This window comes from Denticeps clupeoides, chromosome 4 (assembly GCF_900700375.1).
Source record: "Denticeps clupeoides chromosome 4, fDenClu1.1, whole genome shotgun sequence".
In the NCBI taxonomy this organism is placed as follows: Eukaryota; Metazoa; Chordata; class Actinopteri; order Clupeiformes; family Denticipitidae; genus Denticeps; species Denticeps clupeoides.
The window spans coordinates 110166-130022 of record NC_041710.1 but is presented as its reverse complement, the minus strand read 5'-3'; the positions used below and the strand labels follow the sequence as shown (position 1 = coordinate 130022).

The 19857-nt window shown below is 48.7% G+C and overlaps 1 protein-coding gene across 1 annotated transcript in view; it reads left to right on the top strand.

Moving 5' to 3' along the window:
- The window catches only part of arhgap21b (Rho GTPase activating protein 21b), a 42190-nt gene that overhangs the window by 14215 nt on the left and 8118 nt on the right, over positions 1-19857 (top strand). The window contains 13 exon segments of the mRNA XM_028976663.1: positions 4653-4745; positions 4831-4909; positions 4987-5041; positions 10341-11030; positions 11032-11875; positions 15948-16094; positions 16262-16364; positions 17217-17262; positions 17386-17511; positions 17667-17966; positions 18973-19034; positions 19167-19237; positions 19323-19465. Of these exon segments, the coding sequence (XP_028832496.1) occupies positions 4653-4745; positions 4831-4909; positions 4987-5041; positions 10341-11030; positions 11032-11875; positions 15948-16094; positions 16262-16364; positions 17217-17262; positions 17386-17511; positions 17667-17966; positions 18973-19034; positions 19167-19237; positions 19323-19465 (2759 nt within the window).

Below are 19857 nucleotides of genomic sequence, written 5' to 3'. Positions count from 1 at the left end.
ACGTACTGTACACGGGACGGTCCAGTTCTTCTTGAACCACTTTCTGAAGTAACTTGAGCAGCATCATTTAATAATAATAAAAAAAACTCCAGGTCCTCAGTCTCCGTCATTCCCGTGGCGGAACCCAGAACCGTTTTCCAGGGTTCCCACGTTCAGGGGATTTCTGGAATATTTCTGGAATAATTTTGTTAATGGCATATGGTGCAGTAGCCGAAACCTGATGTGTTGTTAGGTGCCTTTGTTTCAACCTTCTGCGATGTTCTGTGTCGAAACATGTCGAGATATTTGGCTTGAAGATGAAGAATTTAAGGACGCTCAGCCGAAGTGATGAAATAAAATTCAAAATGCAGTTTTGAATGATTGAACATTAATACGAGTTCCCCTGGTCTGTCTATGGTCCTGCAGTGGCTAGAAATGGTGATCGGCGGCTTCACCGTTCAGAGAGCGGCAGCTCAGACGGTCTGATCCGTGGGACACCTCACTGTCGGACTGGATTAGGGCTGCAACTAACGATTATTTTAATAATCGATTAAACTGTCGATTCTTTTTTTTTGATTAATCGTAGAATCGGATAAAAAACAAAAAACAGAAAAGCATTCATTTCCAACCCTTTATTCAAAAACAGAACCAAAAATCTTCAGAAAGTGCACAAACATGTTTCTCCTTGAGCTGTTATAAAAATAAAATAAAAATGGACTAACACAAAAAACATACACATGTGTGCTTTACATCTGCCTTTTAAATAAAGTGCCACCTGAGCTGCCAGAACGATAAATAATTTATAAAAAAAATTAAGAACAATACAAATCAGAAAATTTAAAAGGATTTGTTTGAATGTCAGAACTTGTTCTCTACACTGCACTGCAGATGCACACACTCACAAACTCTCACACATACACACACACACACACACACACACACACACACACTATCTCTCTCTCTCAAGCTCACGTTGAAGCTTTTTATTAAATGATTACCATGAATGTAGTAAGTGCAAGGTTCATTTATACACCACATTTAAACACATCTTAAGATGACCAAGTGCTATAAAATAACTTTAAAATTAAATTACAACACACTAATATATTTGTCAATAATAACCTATATGGGACAAAGCACAGAGTATACACTACAAAAAATGCTTTTCTAAACTTTTCCTGTTTTCAGTCCAAATATGGAAAAAATCTTAAATCAAGATACATTCACTAGACACATGAAATAGCATAAGAAATTGTCTTGTTTTCTGAAAAAACATCTCAAAATTAAGTGATTGCTTAAAACAAGCAAAATTATCTGCCAATGGGGTAAGAAAACTAATCTTAATGAGATATAATCTCAGACAGAAGTTTTAAGCATCTGTAACGGGTGGGCTGGACATGGCGATGAAGGAGGACGCATTCGCACAATTTCACACAACTGCGGGCTTAATACAAACTACACGAGACAGGGGAACATCAACACGCACAATGACCCGAAAGGCGAACAGACATGAACAGGATAATTTTATAAAATTATATAAATATACACCAGGTGAACACGATCAGGGAACATTACACAGGACGAAACTCCGGTCCGGACTCCGGATCCGGAGTCACCCCTGCCGGTCCGGATCGTGACAGCATCACTTAATTTTCTCATGCCAATTTTCTTGTCTAGTAATCTTGATTTAAGATTTGTTAGATATTTGGACTGGAAACGAGACAAAATGACTAGGTAAGAACAGCTTTTTTTGCAGTGTAGATATACATGACAACAGATTGAAAAATGAATGGTCCAAAAAAGGCTAGTGAATAAAAACATGTCTTTAGTCTTTTAATGCAAAGTAACTATAGCACCCCTGCTTTACTACTGTTATTAACGCGCTAACGCTAACTTGTCATGCCTGTCAAGCTGGATAACGAGTAAACACCAGCACCAGGGACATTACGTTCCTCACTTCACAGCGGAACTAAAGTAGGATTCTGTAGTGACGTCCCCTGCTGCTGAACTCCCTTCCTCCTCCTCATCAAACACGCGTTTCAGGTGCTGGATCATTGCCGTGGTGCTCCTGTGCCGTGCCGCTTTTGCATATTTTCGCGCAGATGTATCTGTCCTCTACCACCGCTCGTTTATGAGACGTCCTCTACCTCCGCTGTCTATGAGACTGCAAACTCTGCTAGCATCTGTGCGCGAGAGAGACCGAGTGTGTTCACTCCGCGCTCAAATAAAGTTTTTTTTATTTTATTTTTATTTATTTATTTTATAATAATCAAATGTCTCTGCATCGCGCGACACAACGCATCGATTAGGAAATTCGTTGCCAACTCTTTTAGTAATCGATTTTTATCGATTCAATCGATTCGTTGTTGCAGCCCTAGACTGGATCAACGTGACTCTAATTCTGCACCAAGAGACTTCAGATACAGAATTGGGGGACAAATATGACCGATATAGAAGCAAAAAAAAAAAAATCATGCCGATTTCTACTTTTTATATGGGGGGTTGGGGAAAGTCAAGCCCGAGTTCGATTGGGAACCCAGCCATTTGATCACGTTTAATTGTCGTGGCCCCCGGCGGCCTTTATGCTGACCTCTGCAGCCGCCCCGTGCTGAGATCTTCTGAGCCATTTTGTTGACTGCAAGCCCTGCCGACCGGGGGTCATGTGTTCCTGTTAAATCTCAAACCCTCATCAAGCAGATGGAGAGAGACAGTCGCCATGGCGACCGTGCTCCCGGGCTTCTGCCGCTGTACCGGGCTAGTGGAGCCTCTGCTGGGTTACGGAGGAACTTGTGCTCGTTCTTACCAGTCTCCTGACTCAGGGGGCTCCGGCCCCTGCATGCTCCGCCCTCAGCGGGCCTCGGCCCCTGCATGCTCCGCCCTCAGCGGGCCTCGGCCCCTGCATGCTCCGCCCTCAGCGGGCCTCGGCCCCTGCATGCTCCGCCCTCAGCGGGCCTCGGCCCCGCTGGGATCTGGCTGCCGGGCCTTTCCGCCGCCTCTGCTGCCCTCTGCTGGCTGCTCCCTGTGTGTGTAGAAAGTGTCCTGATTGCAGAAGGCTTTTTTCCGGAAGGAATGCGGTGGTGAATCCAGTTCTTTCCACCTTCACGGCTGCTCTCCACGCGGTTCATGACCAGATTAACACGAGTGAAGGTGACCAACACAGGAACCATTTCAGAGTCTAAAATATTATCGTGTCTCCTCGAGCGTGGTGAAAATTGTTAGAAAAAGAAAGATGACGACCGGTAATTAATCATTTGGTTTAAATAATGCAACCAGATAGCAGGACCGTGACCAGACCGGGTTGGAGGAAAGCCGTGTTCAGGCCACGTAGGAGCATGACGTGGTTGTCCAGATGCTGTAGATAAACAGCATGGCCGAGGTTGTAAAGCTCTTCTGTTTAACCGCTAGGGGCTCTGCGGGGCTCTAGTTTATGTAATGGGGATTATTTGATGTGTGGATTGTTTCTGCCATGCTGTGTGTGTGTGTGTGTGTGTGTGTGTGTGTGTGTGTGTGTGTGTGGGGGCATGTTGACCTTTCCATGGCGATTTTAATGGCCTTGAATGGAAGCCAGAGCCTCCACATCCTTCCTCCGCCCGGTTCTCTCCATCCTTTCACTCCGTCTCTCCGCGCTCCTCCCCTCCTCTCTGGAGGAGCTATTCCTGGTGCTAGATCGAACGCCCACAAACACACACACACACACACGCCCGAGGGAAGTGTGAATGTTGCTGTGGCCCACACACACATTCAACAGGCTGTATCCACCCAGAGAACATGTTCCTCACACACCCGGCGTGCGGCCACGCTCACGTTTCATATTAATAATATTTAGAAAAGAACCTGATTAAGAACAGAATTATTAGCGCTTTGTGTTCTAATGAAGGCGGCTTTTCATCGTGGTGCTGAAAGGAATAGAAGAAAGAAGAAAGGAACTCCATCTTTATCAATGTATGTGGGAAGTAGCGTGTGTGAGAGCTGTCAATCATCTGGCTCCTTGCATATAAAACATCTTTAAAGATTGTTTTTGGGGGGACAGAAGTAATTACCCACGATACAACAGAAAGCGAGCTTTTTTTAACCTTTTTCTTTTTATGTAAATCCTCAGCTTTTTTTAAATAATAAAATGGTATTGTGTGAATTGAAACCTCCCAGACCCTCGTGGTTGGAGGATTTATTATCGTCCCGCTCTCGCTGCTAGGAGATCGGGACAGAATGCGCAAGCAGGCCTTCTGCTGCCAGGCCTCTTTCACGTCGCTCTCGGGGTGTCTGTTAATTAGCCCGGTTTACATCGCAGAGTCACCGCCAGGGTCCCCGTTCCCGGCCTTCAGGGGGTCCGTTTGGTCCCGTCGGTCGTTCTCTCAGGTGCTCGTTGCTTTTTGATGGTTTGTCGGGGTGTTGGGATTGTAAGCCCCCCCCCCCCCCAACAAAGATCAAACACAGTTGCCATAACAACAGGCAAAAGTTTCCCTTTCTGCCGGGGGGGCGGCCATGAAGGTTTTTGTGTTGGAGTGTTTGCACTTTGAAATCCTCTTGCTAATTGTCCAAAAATGTCCTCCCCCATTATCATGGAAAGTGTTTACTCGGCAAGATGTGGCCACTGGTACTCTGGTGTGGGGCTTGTTTGTGTGTGTGTGTGTGTGTGTGTGGCCGCCGGTGACAAGCCGCTGTCTTGTTTCCAGGGCGACAGAGGAACAGATTGGAACCTATGGACACCATCTTTGTGAAACAAGTGAAGGAAGGAGGACCGGCTCACGGCGCAGGACTCTGTACAGGTACGCGCACACGGCACGAGTGGATGTTCCGAACCAGGGACATTTGGTTGTGGAAAGTGACGTGCACCGTCCTCTGTGTGACCAGGGGACCGCATAGTGAAGGTGAACGACGAGAGCATCATTGGGAAAACGTACTCGCAGGTGATCGCGCTGATCCAGCACAGGTAAGCGCCGGCACGGCGAGTCAGCTGACCCCGCGTCTGTACGTGCCTCATGCTAACGGGGTCTTCCTCTCTTCCAGCGATGCGTTCCTGGACCTCTGTGTCATGCCAAAGGACGAGGACATACTGCAGCTGGTACGTTTCCCAGGAACACCATTTCTTCAGACACAGGGACCCCCTGCAAACCGCAAACCTAGTTAATATCCTGTCGCATTTACAGCATTATCCACAGTCCCCCCTGGAGACACTCAGGGTTAAGTGTCCTGCTCAGGGACACGATGGTTGTAAGTGGGGTTTGAACCTGGGTCTTCTGGTTCACAGGCGAGTGTGTTGCATACTAGGCCACTACCACCCATACATGCATCTGGCCATAGTGTTCCTGTTTCATCTGTCCAGTCGGATTGAGCACATTTCCTGACTAATTCACGCCTGAGTATATACGGAACCCTCCGGAACCGAACGGAGATGGCAGCAGCGCTCTCGCTCCCCCTCCGTTAACCACGAGATCTTTATCTGGGCCTTTAAACCGGGACACGACTGCCTGTCCTTCAGTCGCAGCTGGCCTGGATACGGGTGCTGGAGAGCACTCGTCTTCTCTCGCCCGCCTTCCTGCTCTTCCTCTCACCCTCCGGCTCGTCCCCGCTCGGCCGTTACGGGTTTCTGTTTGGTAGATTTGTGCATCTACGTGAAACGGGGAAATAAGGTCACAGCACCCCATGTTTCACTGTTCGTTTCAAAGTTAGCAGAACCACGGAACGTGCCCTGGATTTCTGCGGGCTGTGTGCCGAAGCTGATGCCAGCCGGAGCCGGGCAGATGGGCACCGACAGACTTCATGTCCTGGGTCAGATCCAGGTCCCGTAGCCTGGCCTGCAAGTGTTTGGTGTCGTCAGACCCTGGCATCATCTCTGAGAGTCTCAGGGCCATTTCTGGAGCTACAGTGAAGCTGTACTAGAAGTAATGCTGGAGGGCGTTCTCTTGATGCATTTCTTAATATCGCGTTTGCATCATTGCTGGAGAGCACTCGTCTTCTCTCGCCCGCCTTCCTGCTCTTCCTCTCACCCTCCGGCTCGTCCCCGCTCGGCCGTTACGGTTTCTGTTTGGTAGATTTGTGCATCTACGTGAAACGGGGAAATAAGGTCACAGCACCCCATGTTTCACTGTTCGTTTCAAAGTTAGCAGAACCACGGAACGTGCCCTGGATTTCTGAGGGCTGTGTGCCGAAGCTGATGCCAGCCGGAGCCGGGCAGATGGGCACCGACAGACTTCATGTCCTGGGTCAGTGATTGTCACTTGTGATACACAGCAGCACAGCACATGGTGAAACGTGTCCTCTTGACAGTGGGGACCATGACAGGCGCCCGGGGAGCAGCGTGTGGGGACGGTGCTTTGCTCAGTGGCACCTCGGCGGATCGGGATTCGAACCGGCAACCTTCTGATTACGGGGCCGCTTCCTTAACGGCTCGGCCACCACTGGCCCATATTTCACATATTTTAATTACTGTCTGCAATAATCCACTGATTTTACTGACACTCACCAGGACTGAAGCGTGTTAATACCACATTTTTAAAAAGAACGTGTTCTGTTGAGTCAGTGGCCCTCAGTAGCTACTAAATTAATATCACTGGCAACTCCAGCAGACCTGACAGCGTTAGTGGGAAGGTGGTGGCCTAGCGGTTAAGGAAGCGGCCCCGTAATCAGAAGGTTTACTGAGCAAAGCACCGTCCCCACACACTGCTCCCCAGGCGCCTGTCATGGCCGCCCACTGCTCACTCAGGGTGATGGGTTAAATGCAGGGGACAAATTTCACTGTGTGCACCGTGTGCTGTGCTGCTGTGTATCACATGTGACGATCACTTCACTTTAGACTTTGAGGCATTGCTTATACAGTTGTGATATTACAGTACAGGGTGAACTGACTCTATACATGTATAAACACATCATGTTAGATGGTGGAGTTTCGTGGGAATTATGCTTGTTTTATATTGAATATGCAGCATGGAATAACACCAGAAAGGGGACAGAAGTTATGCTGTAGTTTTGGGTCTTGTTCTAACCCCCTTTTTTGTAGTGTTATCTGGGACGCCACTGCCACTCTGCTCTAATTAAAGTTTGCCCGTCTCTACGAACGCTCCGCTGGAACAATGCGCTGTTTCCCCTGCGGCTCTCCTCGGCCGTTCTCCATGAGCAGCACATCAGTAATCACCTACCGCACCACGCGCATGGGTGACCATCTGCGTGTTGGGTCCCAAAAATACCCGCATTTAAAACACTACCTGACCCTGGCAGACCCAAGTTCGTTGCCAGAATGTGCCGTGGAAAATGGGCTCCTGAAATCAGCTCAGTCATAAATAGTGTGAGCGGTCCAGCTTTGCTAGGGTGTGTGCTCCTGAATAATAAGCATAATATTATCAGCAAATGTATTTAAAAAAGTGCCTCTCAGCTCCCATTTAGGCCATCCATTTTTCATGTGCCGGAGTACCTGCTGTTAACACCGCTTAGGTGCTCAGCGGGTGAGGATGGGCAGCCATTTTCACAGCCATTTCACTCCCTCCTTAGAACGACATAGAAAAACCAGCCTAAGAACCTAGAAGAAATGACGCTTGCATTTCTTTCCATTCGTGTTGCTGTATTCTACATCCAATAGTGTTCAGTATATCACAGAAAAGCTGGAAAGGGGCAGCTCCATGGCTTCAATACTGAAATTTCAAACTCTATACAATACTAAGGATGGTACTCAATACTATTTTCGATTCTATGTCAAATGGACATTTTATGGAAAATTTACATTTAAATAAACATGCGATAATTGCATAATTGCATAATTACAACATGCGAATCGCTGAAATAAATTTACAAGCATCATGTGGACGTTCTAGCAAGCTTGGTGTGTCTCATGTAAACAATGTGTAGGCTGGTAGTAGCCTAGCGGGTAACACACTCAAACCCCACTTACTACAATCGTGTCCCTGAGCAGGACACTTAACCCTGAGTGTCTCCAGGGGGGGACTGTCCCTGTAACTACTGATTGTAAGTCGCTCTGGATAAGGGTGTCTGGTAAATGCTGTAAATGTAAACAATGGGTCCTTCAGGTAGCCGGGGGAGGGGCTGCCCGCTGCAGTGCCCGATGAAAATTGCTGTAGTCCACCGGCGAATTCCGTAAACCGCAGATCAAAACACAACATTTTTAGATTTGACTCTTTTTGTCATTCGGTCCTTCAACAAACAGAAGGAGTGCTGGATGGATAAAGAAGGGAGCAGATAATTGGATTGTGCCAAGAGCCTCTTTGCTAAGTTAGAAAACGCCAAATCCTCTTTACTGGCAGCTGCTAATGTGAGGGGCTTTTTTTTTTTTTCTCAATTTTCTCAGTGGGTCATAGTTCAGAACCAGTCAGGTTTATTCATGTTATTTAATTCCTTATTTATATATCTACACACACATATCTAAATGCTTTCCTGAGAGTCCGTTCTCAACAGATAAATCCAAGTAGATTTTAGAACCAGACCAACGGCTGTCATTCCTCTATTCTGCCATCCATCCATCCATCCAGCAATCATCCTCTCAGCGTTGTCCCAGCCCCACCCCCAGCCCCTCTGCACATCTGTTGCTCTCTACCAAATTGTGTGTGTGTGTGTGTATGATGGTTTGGTGGTTTCAGCCTGGCTGGCTGTGTGGATTAGAGCTGCACATTGTGACATTGCAGAGTAGGAACACGCATGCCGTGAAATGATCCGCGTGAGGCAGCGGTTACGCGGCGCCTGGAGTCAGGTGGAGGCGGGGGGGTGGAGGAGAGAGAGAGAGAGGAGGGGGCCGCTCTGCCATCTGAGCTGAATGTATAATCAGGCAGCTGCCTTAGTCATGTGAGCGGCTGCCTCTGCTCTCCGGAGATGGGGGGGTGCCGCTCATCCGGCCGCAGACACAGTCGGAGAGGGGGAGATGGCGAGAGCTCCCTACCGAGGCAGCGGGCAGGCCACCGCCGCCGCCCCCCACCTCGCCAGGGTGCGAAGCGGACGAGCGGGTGGCATCGCTAACGTGTGACGGTCCATCTCCTCCTCCGGAGCGTGAGAGGATAACGCTTCTCTCTCCCCTCCATTCCGTTACGTCCCTTCCTCACTTCCCATCCCTCTCTCTCTCTCTCTATATGGCTCTTCCTGCTCGGCCGCGACGCTTTGACTGCAGTTTTCACCGGGGATCGCTCGACTGGTAAGCCGAGGAGGGTCGCCTGTTGTCACCGCGGTGTCTCCTGTGCTGCATGTTGCCTAGCGACGGTCGATGTGGTGCTACCTGTTTGATTGAGGGATCCAGCTTTGCTCATGTTTTATCGTCGCCGTTGTTCCTAGTTGTGAGGAACTTTGGCCCGGCGGCTTCTAATTGAAGGCGTGGTGACGAGGCTGCAGCTGATAGCAGGCTGAGGGTTTGTACAGGTGTATCCGAGCAGGTGAGCGCGGCCAAAGTCCGGTCCTGCTGGCCTGGCCTTCACCGAGCTCGGCAAACAAAATGGATCCCTCGGTTCGGCCAGAGGAGCGTCAAGGATGATCACAGAGGTCCGATTTAGTGCTGTGGCTCAGAGGGGAGGCCGTTCCAGCCTGGCTTCCGTGTGTCTGCGATCACGCTCAGTCGGCCGACCGGTGGGTAAACTTCCCTCTCCCACCTCTATTCCGACCCGGGCACGACCGCTGCTTTCTGGCTTCCTGTAACACAGACATGGGCCGCTTGCAGCTTTTACACTTTCTTGGTCACAGGTTGTACCATCAGTGTGGTATGAGCTTTTTTTTATTATTATTAATGACCCGTCAGAAAGTGCAGGAATGTAACGACTGCTAAAGAGACTGGTATTAACTTAAAAATGGGCGAAGGCCAGGGTGTGGCAGCAGACGCCCACTTGTGGGGGTTTTTCAGCCCATTGTTCCATACTTCATAGTGTAGGAAGTAGGAAACCGTTGCTTTGTGTATGTTTGTTTTATGCATTTTAAAAATGTAATTGCATGTTTAATTTTCTGTAATTGATATGATTAGCAGGTTTCCATATATCCTGTATGTTCTTGTTTGAAGTAAATGGTGTTCCGTGAAGCTGTGGTGGTACCATCAGAGTCTCGTACCGGCCCACGCCTCATCTGTAGTGATGCCTGCTGGTTTCACGCCGTGTGAAATAGAGTGTGGTCTGCTGATCCTCCTCTGCTCTGGTTCGTGACGCTATTTTGAAAGGAAGGAGATCCCACGGATCAATATCTCACCTGCATGCGCTGTAATTCTTGTCCGTGCCGGTCTCTTTCCACTAGTGACCCAAAGAATCTCTCTCGCCGTGTACCGCCTTCCTCTTGCTCTTGACCCGCAGAACTCCCACGTACAAGCTGCACCGCGGACCAGCCGCCCACGCCGACACCGTGCCAGCAGATTAGCGAGAGATTTCTGAACTCTGTCTCTTCTCTTGCAGGCCTACTCACAAGATGCGTACCTTAAGGGCCACGACCCCTACAATGGAAACGCCAGTCGTATCCCCAAGCCCCCCCCTGTATGCTACCCACAAGTAGACTGTAAGTCCCCCCCTGGGATGGTCACGGAGAACTCGTCCTCAGGGGGGCTGCCATTAGATGTGGGATACCGCCTAGAGATCCCTGTTCCGCCTTCCCCACCCTGTGTGTGCAGCGAGGGGGCGAGGACAGTGGCAGTGCCTCCTGATCTTCACATGGGCTGCATGAGTCTGGCCCACAGAGGCGACTACGGCCTGGTGACCCACGACCCTGTTCTGATCAGAGGACGACCAGGCACCGTGTCCGGCGGCAGGCCGTCCTATCCCCTTCCTCGCCAAGCCGACGTCTTTCCTCCCGGCGCTGGCTACCACAGGGACCTGTATGCAATGCAGCCGGCTCACTACCCCCAGACCTCCTCGGTTCTCCCTCTGGGAGTCCAACAGAACATTGACTGGCGGACCTATCAGACCTACCGGGAGTACATAGACCACAAAGGTCTGCACACCTACGGCCGCACCATCCAGGAGCGTCTGGACAGCTTGCGAGCCGCATCGCAGGCGTCTCACTTGGGCCTGCAGGTTGTCCAGCCCCATCCTAGCTGGGACACCCGGATTCGGAGGCGGAGCACGTCCCATGACCGGTCGTTCCGCGGCCCCCCCGATGCTTCCACAACGTAGCGCCTCTCAGGACCGCATGACCGGCATGGAACGGGCGGCGCAGCACCGGGATTGGCCGCGCAGTGCCTCCCAGGATGCTCTTATGCGCAAGGTCCGCGGCCAGTCCACAGACTACGTCGAGCGCGGCGAGCCGATCCGCCCCTCGGCCTGGCCCACGGAACAACGGACTTACAGCCGGGCCGAACAGCAGGTGCGCCCCACCCGACAGTCTCTTCCTTCTCGGTCCCAGCTGTACCGACCGGCAGCGGCATTCCCCGACAGCGTCCGCACTGGCAGAGGTCAGGTCCTTCCCGCCTCAATACCCCCGGTGGACAGACCCTCCCGTTTGAGGAAGAGCCTCACCCCGGAGCCTGCTGTTCACGACCAAAGAGTTCTGGCAAACCACGCCCACCACCTGCACCCGCAGCGGACCCGTGCAGACACCGCGCAGCCACCAGATGCGGCAAAAGATGCCAGGGCGGGGCCTCGTTTTGTTTCTTACTCTGCCCCTCCCTCCAATAGGCAACCTCAGAGTGGGGTTGCGGCCTTGAGGCCTCCGTCGGGCAAACAGGCGGCGGCGAATCGATGCAGCCCTACCGAGGGCGTGGTCCTACGGGAGAAGCCACCCCCTGGCAAGAACGGCCCTCAGCCGCTTCGGCACCCCTCCTACATCCTGGCGGTGAATGAGGCTGAGGAACCGGGCGGAGCTGGTGCGGGCGCCGTCTGCTGGCTGCCCAATGACGCTCGTCGGGAGTTCCAGATGCTGCGGCTGGGTGACAAGCTCAGCGACTCCTTTTGCTCCAGCAACCTGGACGAGTCGCTCGACTCTATCCCCTTCATCGGTGAGTAAACCGAGATTTACCACGGTGTTTACTCAGCACTGGGGATCTAACGATGGAGATGACTATCATTATCTCCTCATCTTTACCCGCCCAGTGGGGTCCACGTCTCAGGCTAATAGCTAGCATGCTAGGCAAATGCTAAATTATAAATGTTAAACAGGGTATCTGTGGATCCTTTCAAGGCCATAAATACTAGTTATTCAACGACTATCAACTGGTTTGTGTTTGTGTGTTTGTGTGGGAGGTTGGTTCTAGGGGGAGATGTTTACTGGATGTGTACTGGTTTTAACTGGACTTGGTAAAACCAGTTCCAGGCAATAGCTATGTGCTAACAGTGTGTAAGAACCATTGCTATTTGTCAGTGTTAAATTTGATTAGGGCTGCACGATTTGGGAAAAAGACATATTGCAAAAATTGAGATCAATATTGCGATGTGCGATATGATAAAGGACGCTTGTATGTCAATGAAAAGTCGCATACTAATAGTGAAATGTCTAATTTCAAAGTGAAAGATACAAACTACTTATAACAACTTGAAATGCCCAGTGCTTTCATACAATATTCTACAAAATTAAATAAATCACAACAAAGTCTTTTACATTACTGTCGAACGACAAACCCAACCCCTGGCCATTATGAAATCCCGTATTATAGTACTTACGTTTAACCAATACGTTGTTTGGAGGCTGACTTGAACACAGGGATGCATAGCTTCGCTAGCTTAGCCTAGCTTAGCTAAGGTTAAGACTTATAAAACAGGATTTTATAACGGCTAAATATATTCAAAACAATTGTCCAGCCTTACCTATGAAATATAACCCCCCGGGATCTGGTTTGGAGCGTACAGCGGTCTGTACAGCCCCAAGCAGCACAAGAGTGAGGCATTTTTTTATGCACTTCTCTCCATAGACATGTATATGCTTCACGCCACAGAAGCGCCTATCGCAATATGGCGGCGACGTTGACGTACGATGCACCGCGTCATGCGCCGTCTAACCATATGTCTCTGAATCGAAAGTCATGTGACCAAACACGTCACATCCGACTGAAGTGATACTTCAGTCATCTCGCAAACTTTGAGAGAATGAGAGAAGGGATCGGATCCAATCCATGTACTAATCATTTAAATAGCAGCTTTTTGCGTTCATGTAGTCGCACAGACTGACATCGCGATTACGATTGCGATTAGATTAATCGTGCAGCACTAAATTGGATCCAGGTGGCCTTAAAAATGGCCGGCAGGTCTTGCTCATACCTGCAGAGACCCTGTTAAAATGAGATTGCTGATGGTTTTTGGTTTGGTACTGAGAGTAATATGACACCACTGGGACAAGTCGTGCCACTAGCATCATAATAACTTGGTGCCACATCAAATGTAATAATATCTGGAGATTATAGATGATGCCGGTCACTGTATAGAGTGAATTTTCTTCTATATGTACACATGTGATTTTAAAGGCTTCTGATTACGGGGCAGCGGTTGCCTAGCAGTTAAGGAAGTGGCCCGGTTCGAATCCAGAGCCGCCGAGGTCACCCTCCACACTGCTCCGTGGGCACCTGTCATGGTTGCCCACTGCTCACCAAGGGTGGTGGTTAAAAGTGGTGTGCTGGGCTGCACTGTCTCACAATGACAATCACGTCATTCTCAGTAAATGCGTGATTTTCTACAGAAGTGATTTTGAGTCAGAAACGGTTTTGGTGGGAGGTTGGGTTCACATTGTAAATGTATTTCCAAGTAACTTCACGGCAGGTATTTCTAGGTCAGGTGTTTGCAAGGTGTGATATGAGATGGGTGTGGCGTTTTATGTTTATTGTGTGTGCACGTTTGTACCCGAACAGATATGCAGCTTCAACTGAACATTGTAAAAAGGATTGTCCATATTTACATTTCTATGGCTTTTCCTGTTGCGTTCGACTTGAATTGACGCCTCGGTACATGAGACATGTAACCCCGTATCAGTCCGTTTCAGCCCATCTTTAGTTGTACGCTGCTTTTAACAATGTTCTTTGGCACAAAGCACCGGACATTTGAACTGAGAAATTGGTAGAAACCTCGAGAAGATCCAAATCTGAGAAATGGGAGCCCGTCCTCCCCTGGTTGGGTTGCTCATGAGTGTGAACTGCAGCCAGGAATTTCTGGAATAGTGAGTCCAGTTTTGTGTTCTGCTGCTAGTATATTACAACAACAACAACAACATTTATTTCTTATGTAGCCCAAAATCACATACAGTACGTCTCAATGGGCTTTGACAGGCCCTACAGTTGACACCCCCCACACTTGACCCTTCTGCACACAAGGAAAAACTCCACACAAAAAAACTCTAGGAGAGAGAAAAAAAGAAAGGAAGAAACGTTGGGAAGGAGTGATACAGAGAGGGACCCCCTTCCAGGGTAGAGTGAGCCTGCAAATGGTGTCAGTGCCGGGTATTATTGAGATGGTGTATTGCAGGGATCAGAGGTCTAGACAGGTGCCAGAAAATGATGTCACGAATCGCTAGTCTAATTAGATATTACTGATAATGAAAATACTTTTGGTGACATAATCGATCACATATTGTCCCCACCCATGTGTTCGGTGACTGCTCGTGGTTGTGGGCCTCCTGGCCATGCAGCAAACACCCAGACAAAGCCATCTCTCAGCGGAGCAGTGGCCCGGCTGTCCCATCAATGGCCCGTTTGACCGTGCGTTCCAACTGTCCCGCTGCGTGATGTCAGACTCCCTCAGGCGTCCCTCAGAGACGGGCTCTGCGCTCGCTGATTGTCGCCTGTACGCTGTTGCAGGATGGACAGCCAGGGATGCCTGGAGTGCAGTTCTTGCTGCTTTTAGCACGTTTTTACACTTTACGCCATGCTTCTGGCAGAGAGACCGTGGCTAGTGCCCTGGGCGTGGGCGGAGCAGGCGGGATGGTGTGTCTCCTGCTCTGTCTGCCAGAGGATCTACCTGCAGCTGGAGGAGCTGGACCCTGCTGATGGTATCGTTTTAAAAAAACACTGATTTAATAGTGAATTTTATGCAAATATTACATAAAAAAACATTAGTGTAAATATAAACAATATATTGCCTAGCAACTGCCAGAGCAACTAAATGGTCCTCTCTAATCCCCCAACATGAAGATGGTGACAGGCTGGATGTTGTCTCTGCATTTTGTATGTTTGTAGTTGGTGCATGTGAAGAGATGGGCTTGCCTGCGAGGTGTCTGTGCATCTTGCGTTTTCGAGGGGGTTCGTACGCCGTGTGCCCTCTTTCAGAGCCGGACTCGGGCAGAACTAGGGGCATCCACTTTAATTTTAGCTCCTCGGCCTTCTGGCGGCTCAGAAGAGCTTTTGTGCTGTGAGCAATTTTAACCGAGTTCAAAACTTTCTGACTCAAAAACAGGACGTCGGGTCTAGAGGGGGACAAGCGCGTCCTCAATCTCGGTGACCGTTTTTAGTTGCAGTTCGGGACAAGTTCCTTGTGTTTAGATTTTCTGAAAGTACAAAAGGAAGGGGCGCTGCCATTTTTTACAAAGCCCTCTGGGCTGAAACGAAAACCAGAACCGACCGATCTCCCCTGCCATAACCTCCTCTTAGATGATACGGGAATTATTGAACCATTTGGCCACGAACATTCTTTCATGTTGATCTTTACCGGCTGAAAATAGCCCCTCAGAACTGAGTCAGGCCGGGTCTGCTGAACGTGTGAAGGCCCATTGTTGCACGTGATGAATTGTCATCCCAGATGACGCCTCCTTTCTCCCTCTTTTCAGGTCCTGCCTCACGCAGCTGACAGCCGTTTTTCGAGCCACTGTGTAGCTTCATTATCTTAACTTGAGCATTTTAGTTCACCCACGAAAATTACAAGCAGCGAATCATACGGAAAGGATGGGTACTATTCACCTTGTATTTGCTGACTGAGCACTGGACCCGATACAACCAAAAGGATTGACATTGAGCCCAACCCGTCTAGCTAGCTCTAGTCCACAGCCATAATTTAGTCTTCAGTGGTGCACGCATATCATTAAACACTAAAACCCACGAGTTATTGCTACTGTGATGTTCTGTTTTCATGGTGTGTGCGGTTATTTTTCCCCAGATGAGCCTGCCAGCCCCAGCATTGATCGTGATGCTACACCCATCTCAGCCGTGGCGGTGATCTCTATCGCCCCCACAAACCCAGCTGCCTCGCTAAGCCCCACTTCCTCCTCGCCACTCATCCGCCGGCAGCTGTCACATGACCAGGGTACGTTTTTTTTCTAATCACGGTCACTTGTTGAAAATCGAAGTCCATAAACTGACTAGTGGCTGTAAACAGTAACCCTGCTGACTGGTGGACACACGGGGTGAAAAGTTTTTTGCTGCGTAACCGCTGATCTCATAAGTGTTTGTGGGTATTTTTCCTTAATAAAGAATCGCTTCGAAATGCCACCCTGGACCAGCTGAATGGAGGGAAGGCCGAGCGCTCCAAATCCTACGACGAGGGTCTGGACAACTACAGAGAGGAGGGAAGGGGGTGAGTCCGCCTCACAGAGAAAGTGTGTGCATGTGCGCACTACAGGTGTGAAACTTCACTGGTTCAATTCGATTACGATTATCACGATGCATCCCATACATTTTCTGTTTTCAAATGCAAGAGTTAAGGTCTCGTACACCTCTGTGGATGCTTTGATTTGCTAAAATGAGCAAAAAACTGTCACATTGTATACGTATACGTTTTTAGTCGTATATACTGGTCGTTCTCCTTTAAATGCACACGGCACTATGCTGTGGGCGGAGTTAGTCATCTCCCCCGGTCAGATCACCACCAAGCTGAGGAACAAAGCAGACTGGTCCAAGCTCCTGTGGTGCATTTATGATTCCATTTTGAATGACATAAAAGCGGTAACATTTGGTAGGTGTAATGACCTCCGTCTCCTGTACAAGCGGTTACCGACATTTACCTGGGCGTGGTGGAATTGAGGTGCTGTGAGCATAATAAATAGAGAGTGTGATGGAAACCCCAGCAGCAGCGTGAGACTCTCTTTCTTCCCAGGCGGCCTCCTGTCTCTGCATGTAGATCTCTGGACACTCAGAGACCCTCAAGATCAGCTTTTGTGTGTGTGTTGAAGTGGCAGAACGAACACTCGCCTGCTTGAAACTCCCATCAGAAGCTCCTCCTCAGATCAGGCAGCCACAGTCACTACCAGCTCTACTTTAACAAGAATTTTTACGCCGCCGCCAGAAAATCACCAAGCAACGTCATTATGATATAAACGATTGTTCTGCACTCGTCCACAACGGCATTGCGATGCATTGATTGTTCGATTCATTTTAACACCCCTAGTGTGCACATACCTGCGCTGATGTCACTGTATTCTCCTTTCAGGCGTTCTTCTACGAAGCACGTGCCAAGTCTCAGGGTGTTTCGAAAGGTAAGTGCTAGATGTGTGAAAAATGTGCATATTTGCAGTTAATTTATATCACTCACAGTTATTCAGTTAATACTACAAGCGATCATGGAGGTATTATTCAAGCGGATTGCTCTCTGTAAGCAGGCTGTGGACGGACACAAATCATCGGAAGATTCTGGTTCCAGGAGAGATTCGTCCTCTGATGTCTTTAGCGATTCGTCTAAAGAAGGGTGGCTGCACTTCCGCCAACTCAACACCGATAAGAACAAGGTACACCGACTCTTACACTCCCACACACGCCGGGTTCTAAATCAGATGCTTGTTTAGTGTGACGTCTTAAGGTCCATTTGTTTTTAGTCTCTGTGGTCTTCAAATTCTATTAAAGAAACAACCATGGTTGTCCTGGTTCCTCTCTGTCTCTCTAGCGTGTGGGTGGCGGTATCCGTGCATGGAAACAGATGTATGTGGTTCTGCAAGGCCACTCCCTCTACCTCTACAAGGACAAGAAAGAGGCTCTGGCTCACGCCCACTCGCATGCAGAGGACACGCCTCAGCCAATCAGCATTAAGGCATGCTTGATAGACATCTCGTACAGTGACACCAAGCGGAAGAACGTCTTGCGGCTGACTACATCGGACTGCGAGTACCTGTTCCAGGCCGAGGGACGCGATGATATGCTGTGCTGGATCCGGGTCATTCAGGAGAACAGCAACCTGGATGAGGAGGTGCAGCACGACACGACGTCTCACTTGTCTGTTATAGAGCTCTAATCAGGCTTTTTAAAAGCCCGTCTGTCTTTGGGTGCAAGTGCTATACTAAGAGGGGAAGGAAATGAGCAGGTTACTGCCACGTCCCCGTCTAGGGGTTGGGAAACATGACAACAAACAAGGGGAATGTGTGCGGTGGGAATACACAGATACCAGGCCCATATTGTGCTTTTATTTACAGTGAGTAGTGAACAACCAACCAAACCGAAAGTGCTACTACACAACTACACAACAATCCACAGGAGGACAACCCTCCATGAAAGGAGAGACAAATATGACTAAGCACACTAATCACTCTAACACACAACAAAGTGCTTATATCCAACCCTACAACACTCCAAATTCCAAAACTCTCCTCTAGCTTACTCCTCCTTCAGCTCCACAACAATGAGCCTGATTGGTGGTTGGAATGGTCCTTAAGTACTCCCGTCCTGTGCACTGATTGGCTGACGAGGGAAAACCATTCTACAGCCCAAAGGCCATAACAGTTATAAACATAATTTCCCGAGTCTAGCCGCCGTTTCACCTCGTCAACATCCATTTTCTCATCTCTCTTGTGATATTTAAAACGCGACACATGACAATGAACATTTCATTAAAAATGTAATAACATTTAATAAAAAGTTTATAACGTTTGAAACACTTTTACCAAACACAGAAACAACAAGTTGAACCCGACCCGAGCCCGACTAAAACGACTTGGGCCCAGGTTTACAGATCTAGTCTGTTTCTGTGTGTTCCTCGCTGTGTCCTCTTTGTGCACTGGTTTTGTTTGTTTTTTGATGGTGCTCTGGAGTCATTACTGTGTTGCTGTGGCCGAATATGAAGACATGAGCAGTGTTCCTACTTATATAGGAACGGTATGGGAACACTACCTTTATTGTTTTTGATGGATGCTTACAGGGGCTGTAATCACCTCTAGAGAAGCTGGCAGTTGAAATCGTACCTCTGCTTTATTTTCCAGAATGCTGCAGTGACGAGCACAGATCTGATCAACAGGAAGATCAAAGAATACACCATGATGAGGTAGACACTCCTCTTTTAGCCGTTTTTACATCTTAAGTTGCAGTTTGATATGTCTGAACATTGGTGTACTGTTCTGTTTGTGTCTCTGCTGTATTATGTATTTTCATATTTATAAAGCATCTGTGTTCCCAGCGCTCCCAGCAAAAGCAAGAGCCAGAGTCCCCATTCGCCCAAACACGAAGAGAGGAAGAGCTACAGTAAAGGTACCTACACACACCTACAAATGCTCCTAGATGTTCTCTGTTACAACGTATTAAGACTGTGTGTGTGTGTGTGTGTGTGTGTCAGATGAGTCAAGTCCTGTACGCGACAGGACGTCGCGGAGGATGGTCCTCCCTGGTCTTATGAGGAAACCCTTTGAGAAGAAGCAGACGGCCGGAGTCACTTTTGGGGTTCGACTGGACAACTGCCCTCCTGCTCAGACCAATAGGGTAAGGCTTGAGTGTGTTGTGTGTGTGTTTGAGACTGTAACCAGTCAGACCAAATGTGGGACAACGTATAACCTATGCAAACGATGCATCTGTCCTCTATTTTGCTCTGCATGCATCAGTTAGAACATGACATACATGAAATGGGACATTATCATGACATTATTAGCTAAAGTGGCCAGCAGAATGCATCCTAATGCTTCTCCATAAATCTTCTACGGGTGTCCTTTTGTTCTAGTACATTCAGCTACTGGATGTCAACGTGTGGCTCTGCTGCATTTATAACGCAGGTTTTAATTTTTTCTGAGATGGTATAGGCAGGTAATTCATATTTTTATGCCAATGATAACAAATATTCAAAAAGAATGTAAGTCATGTAAACTTACTTTGTAAAG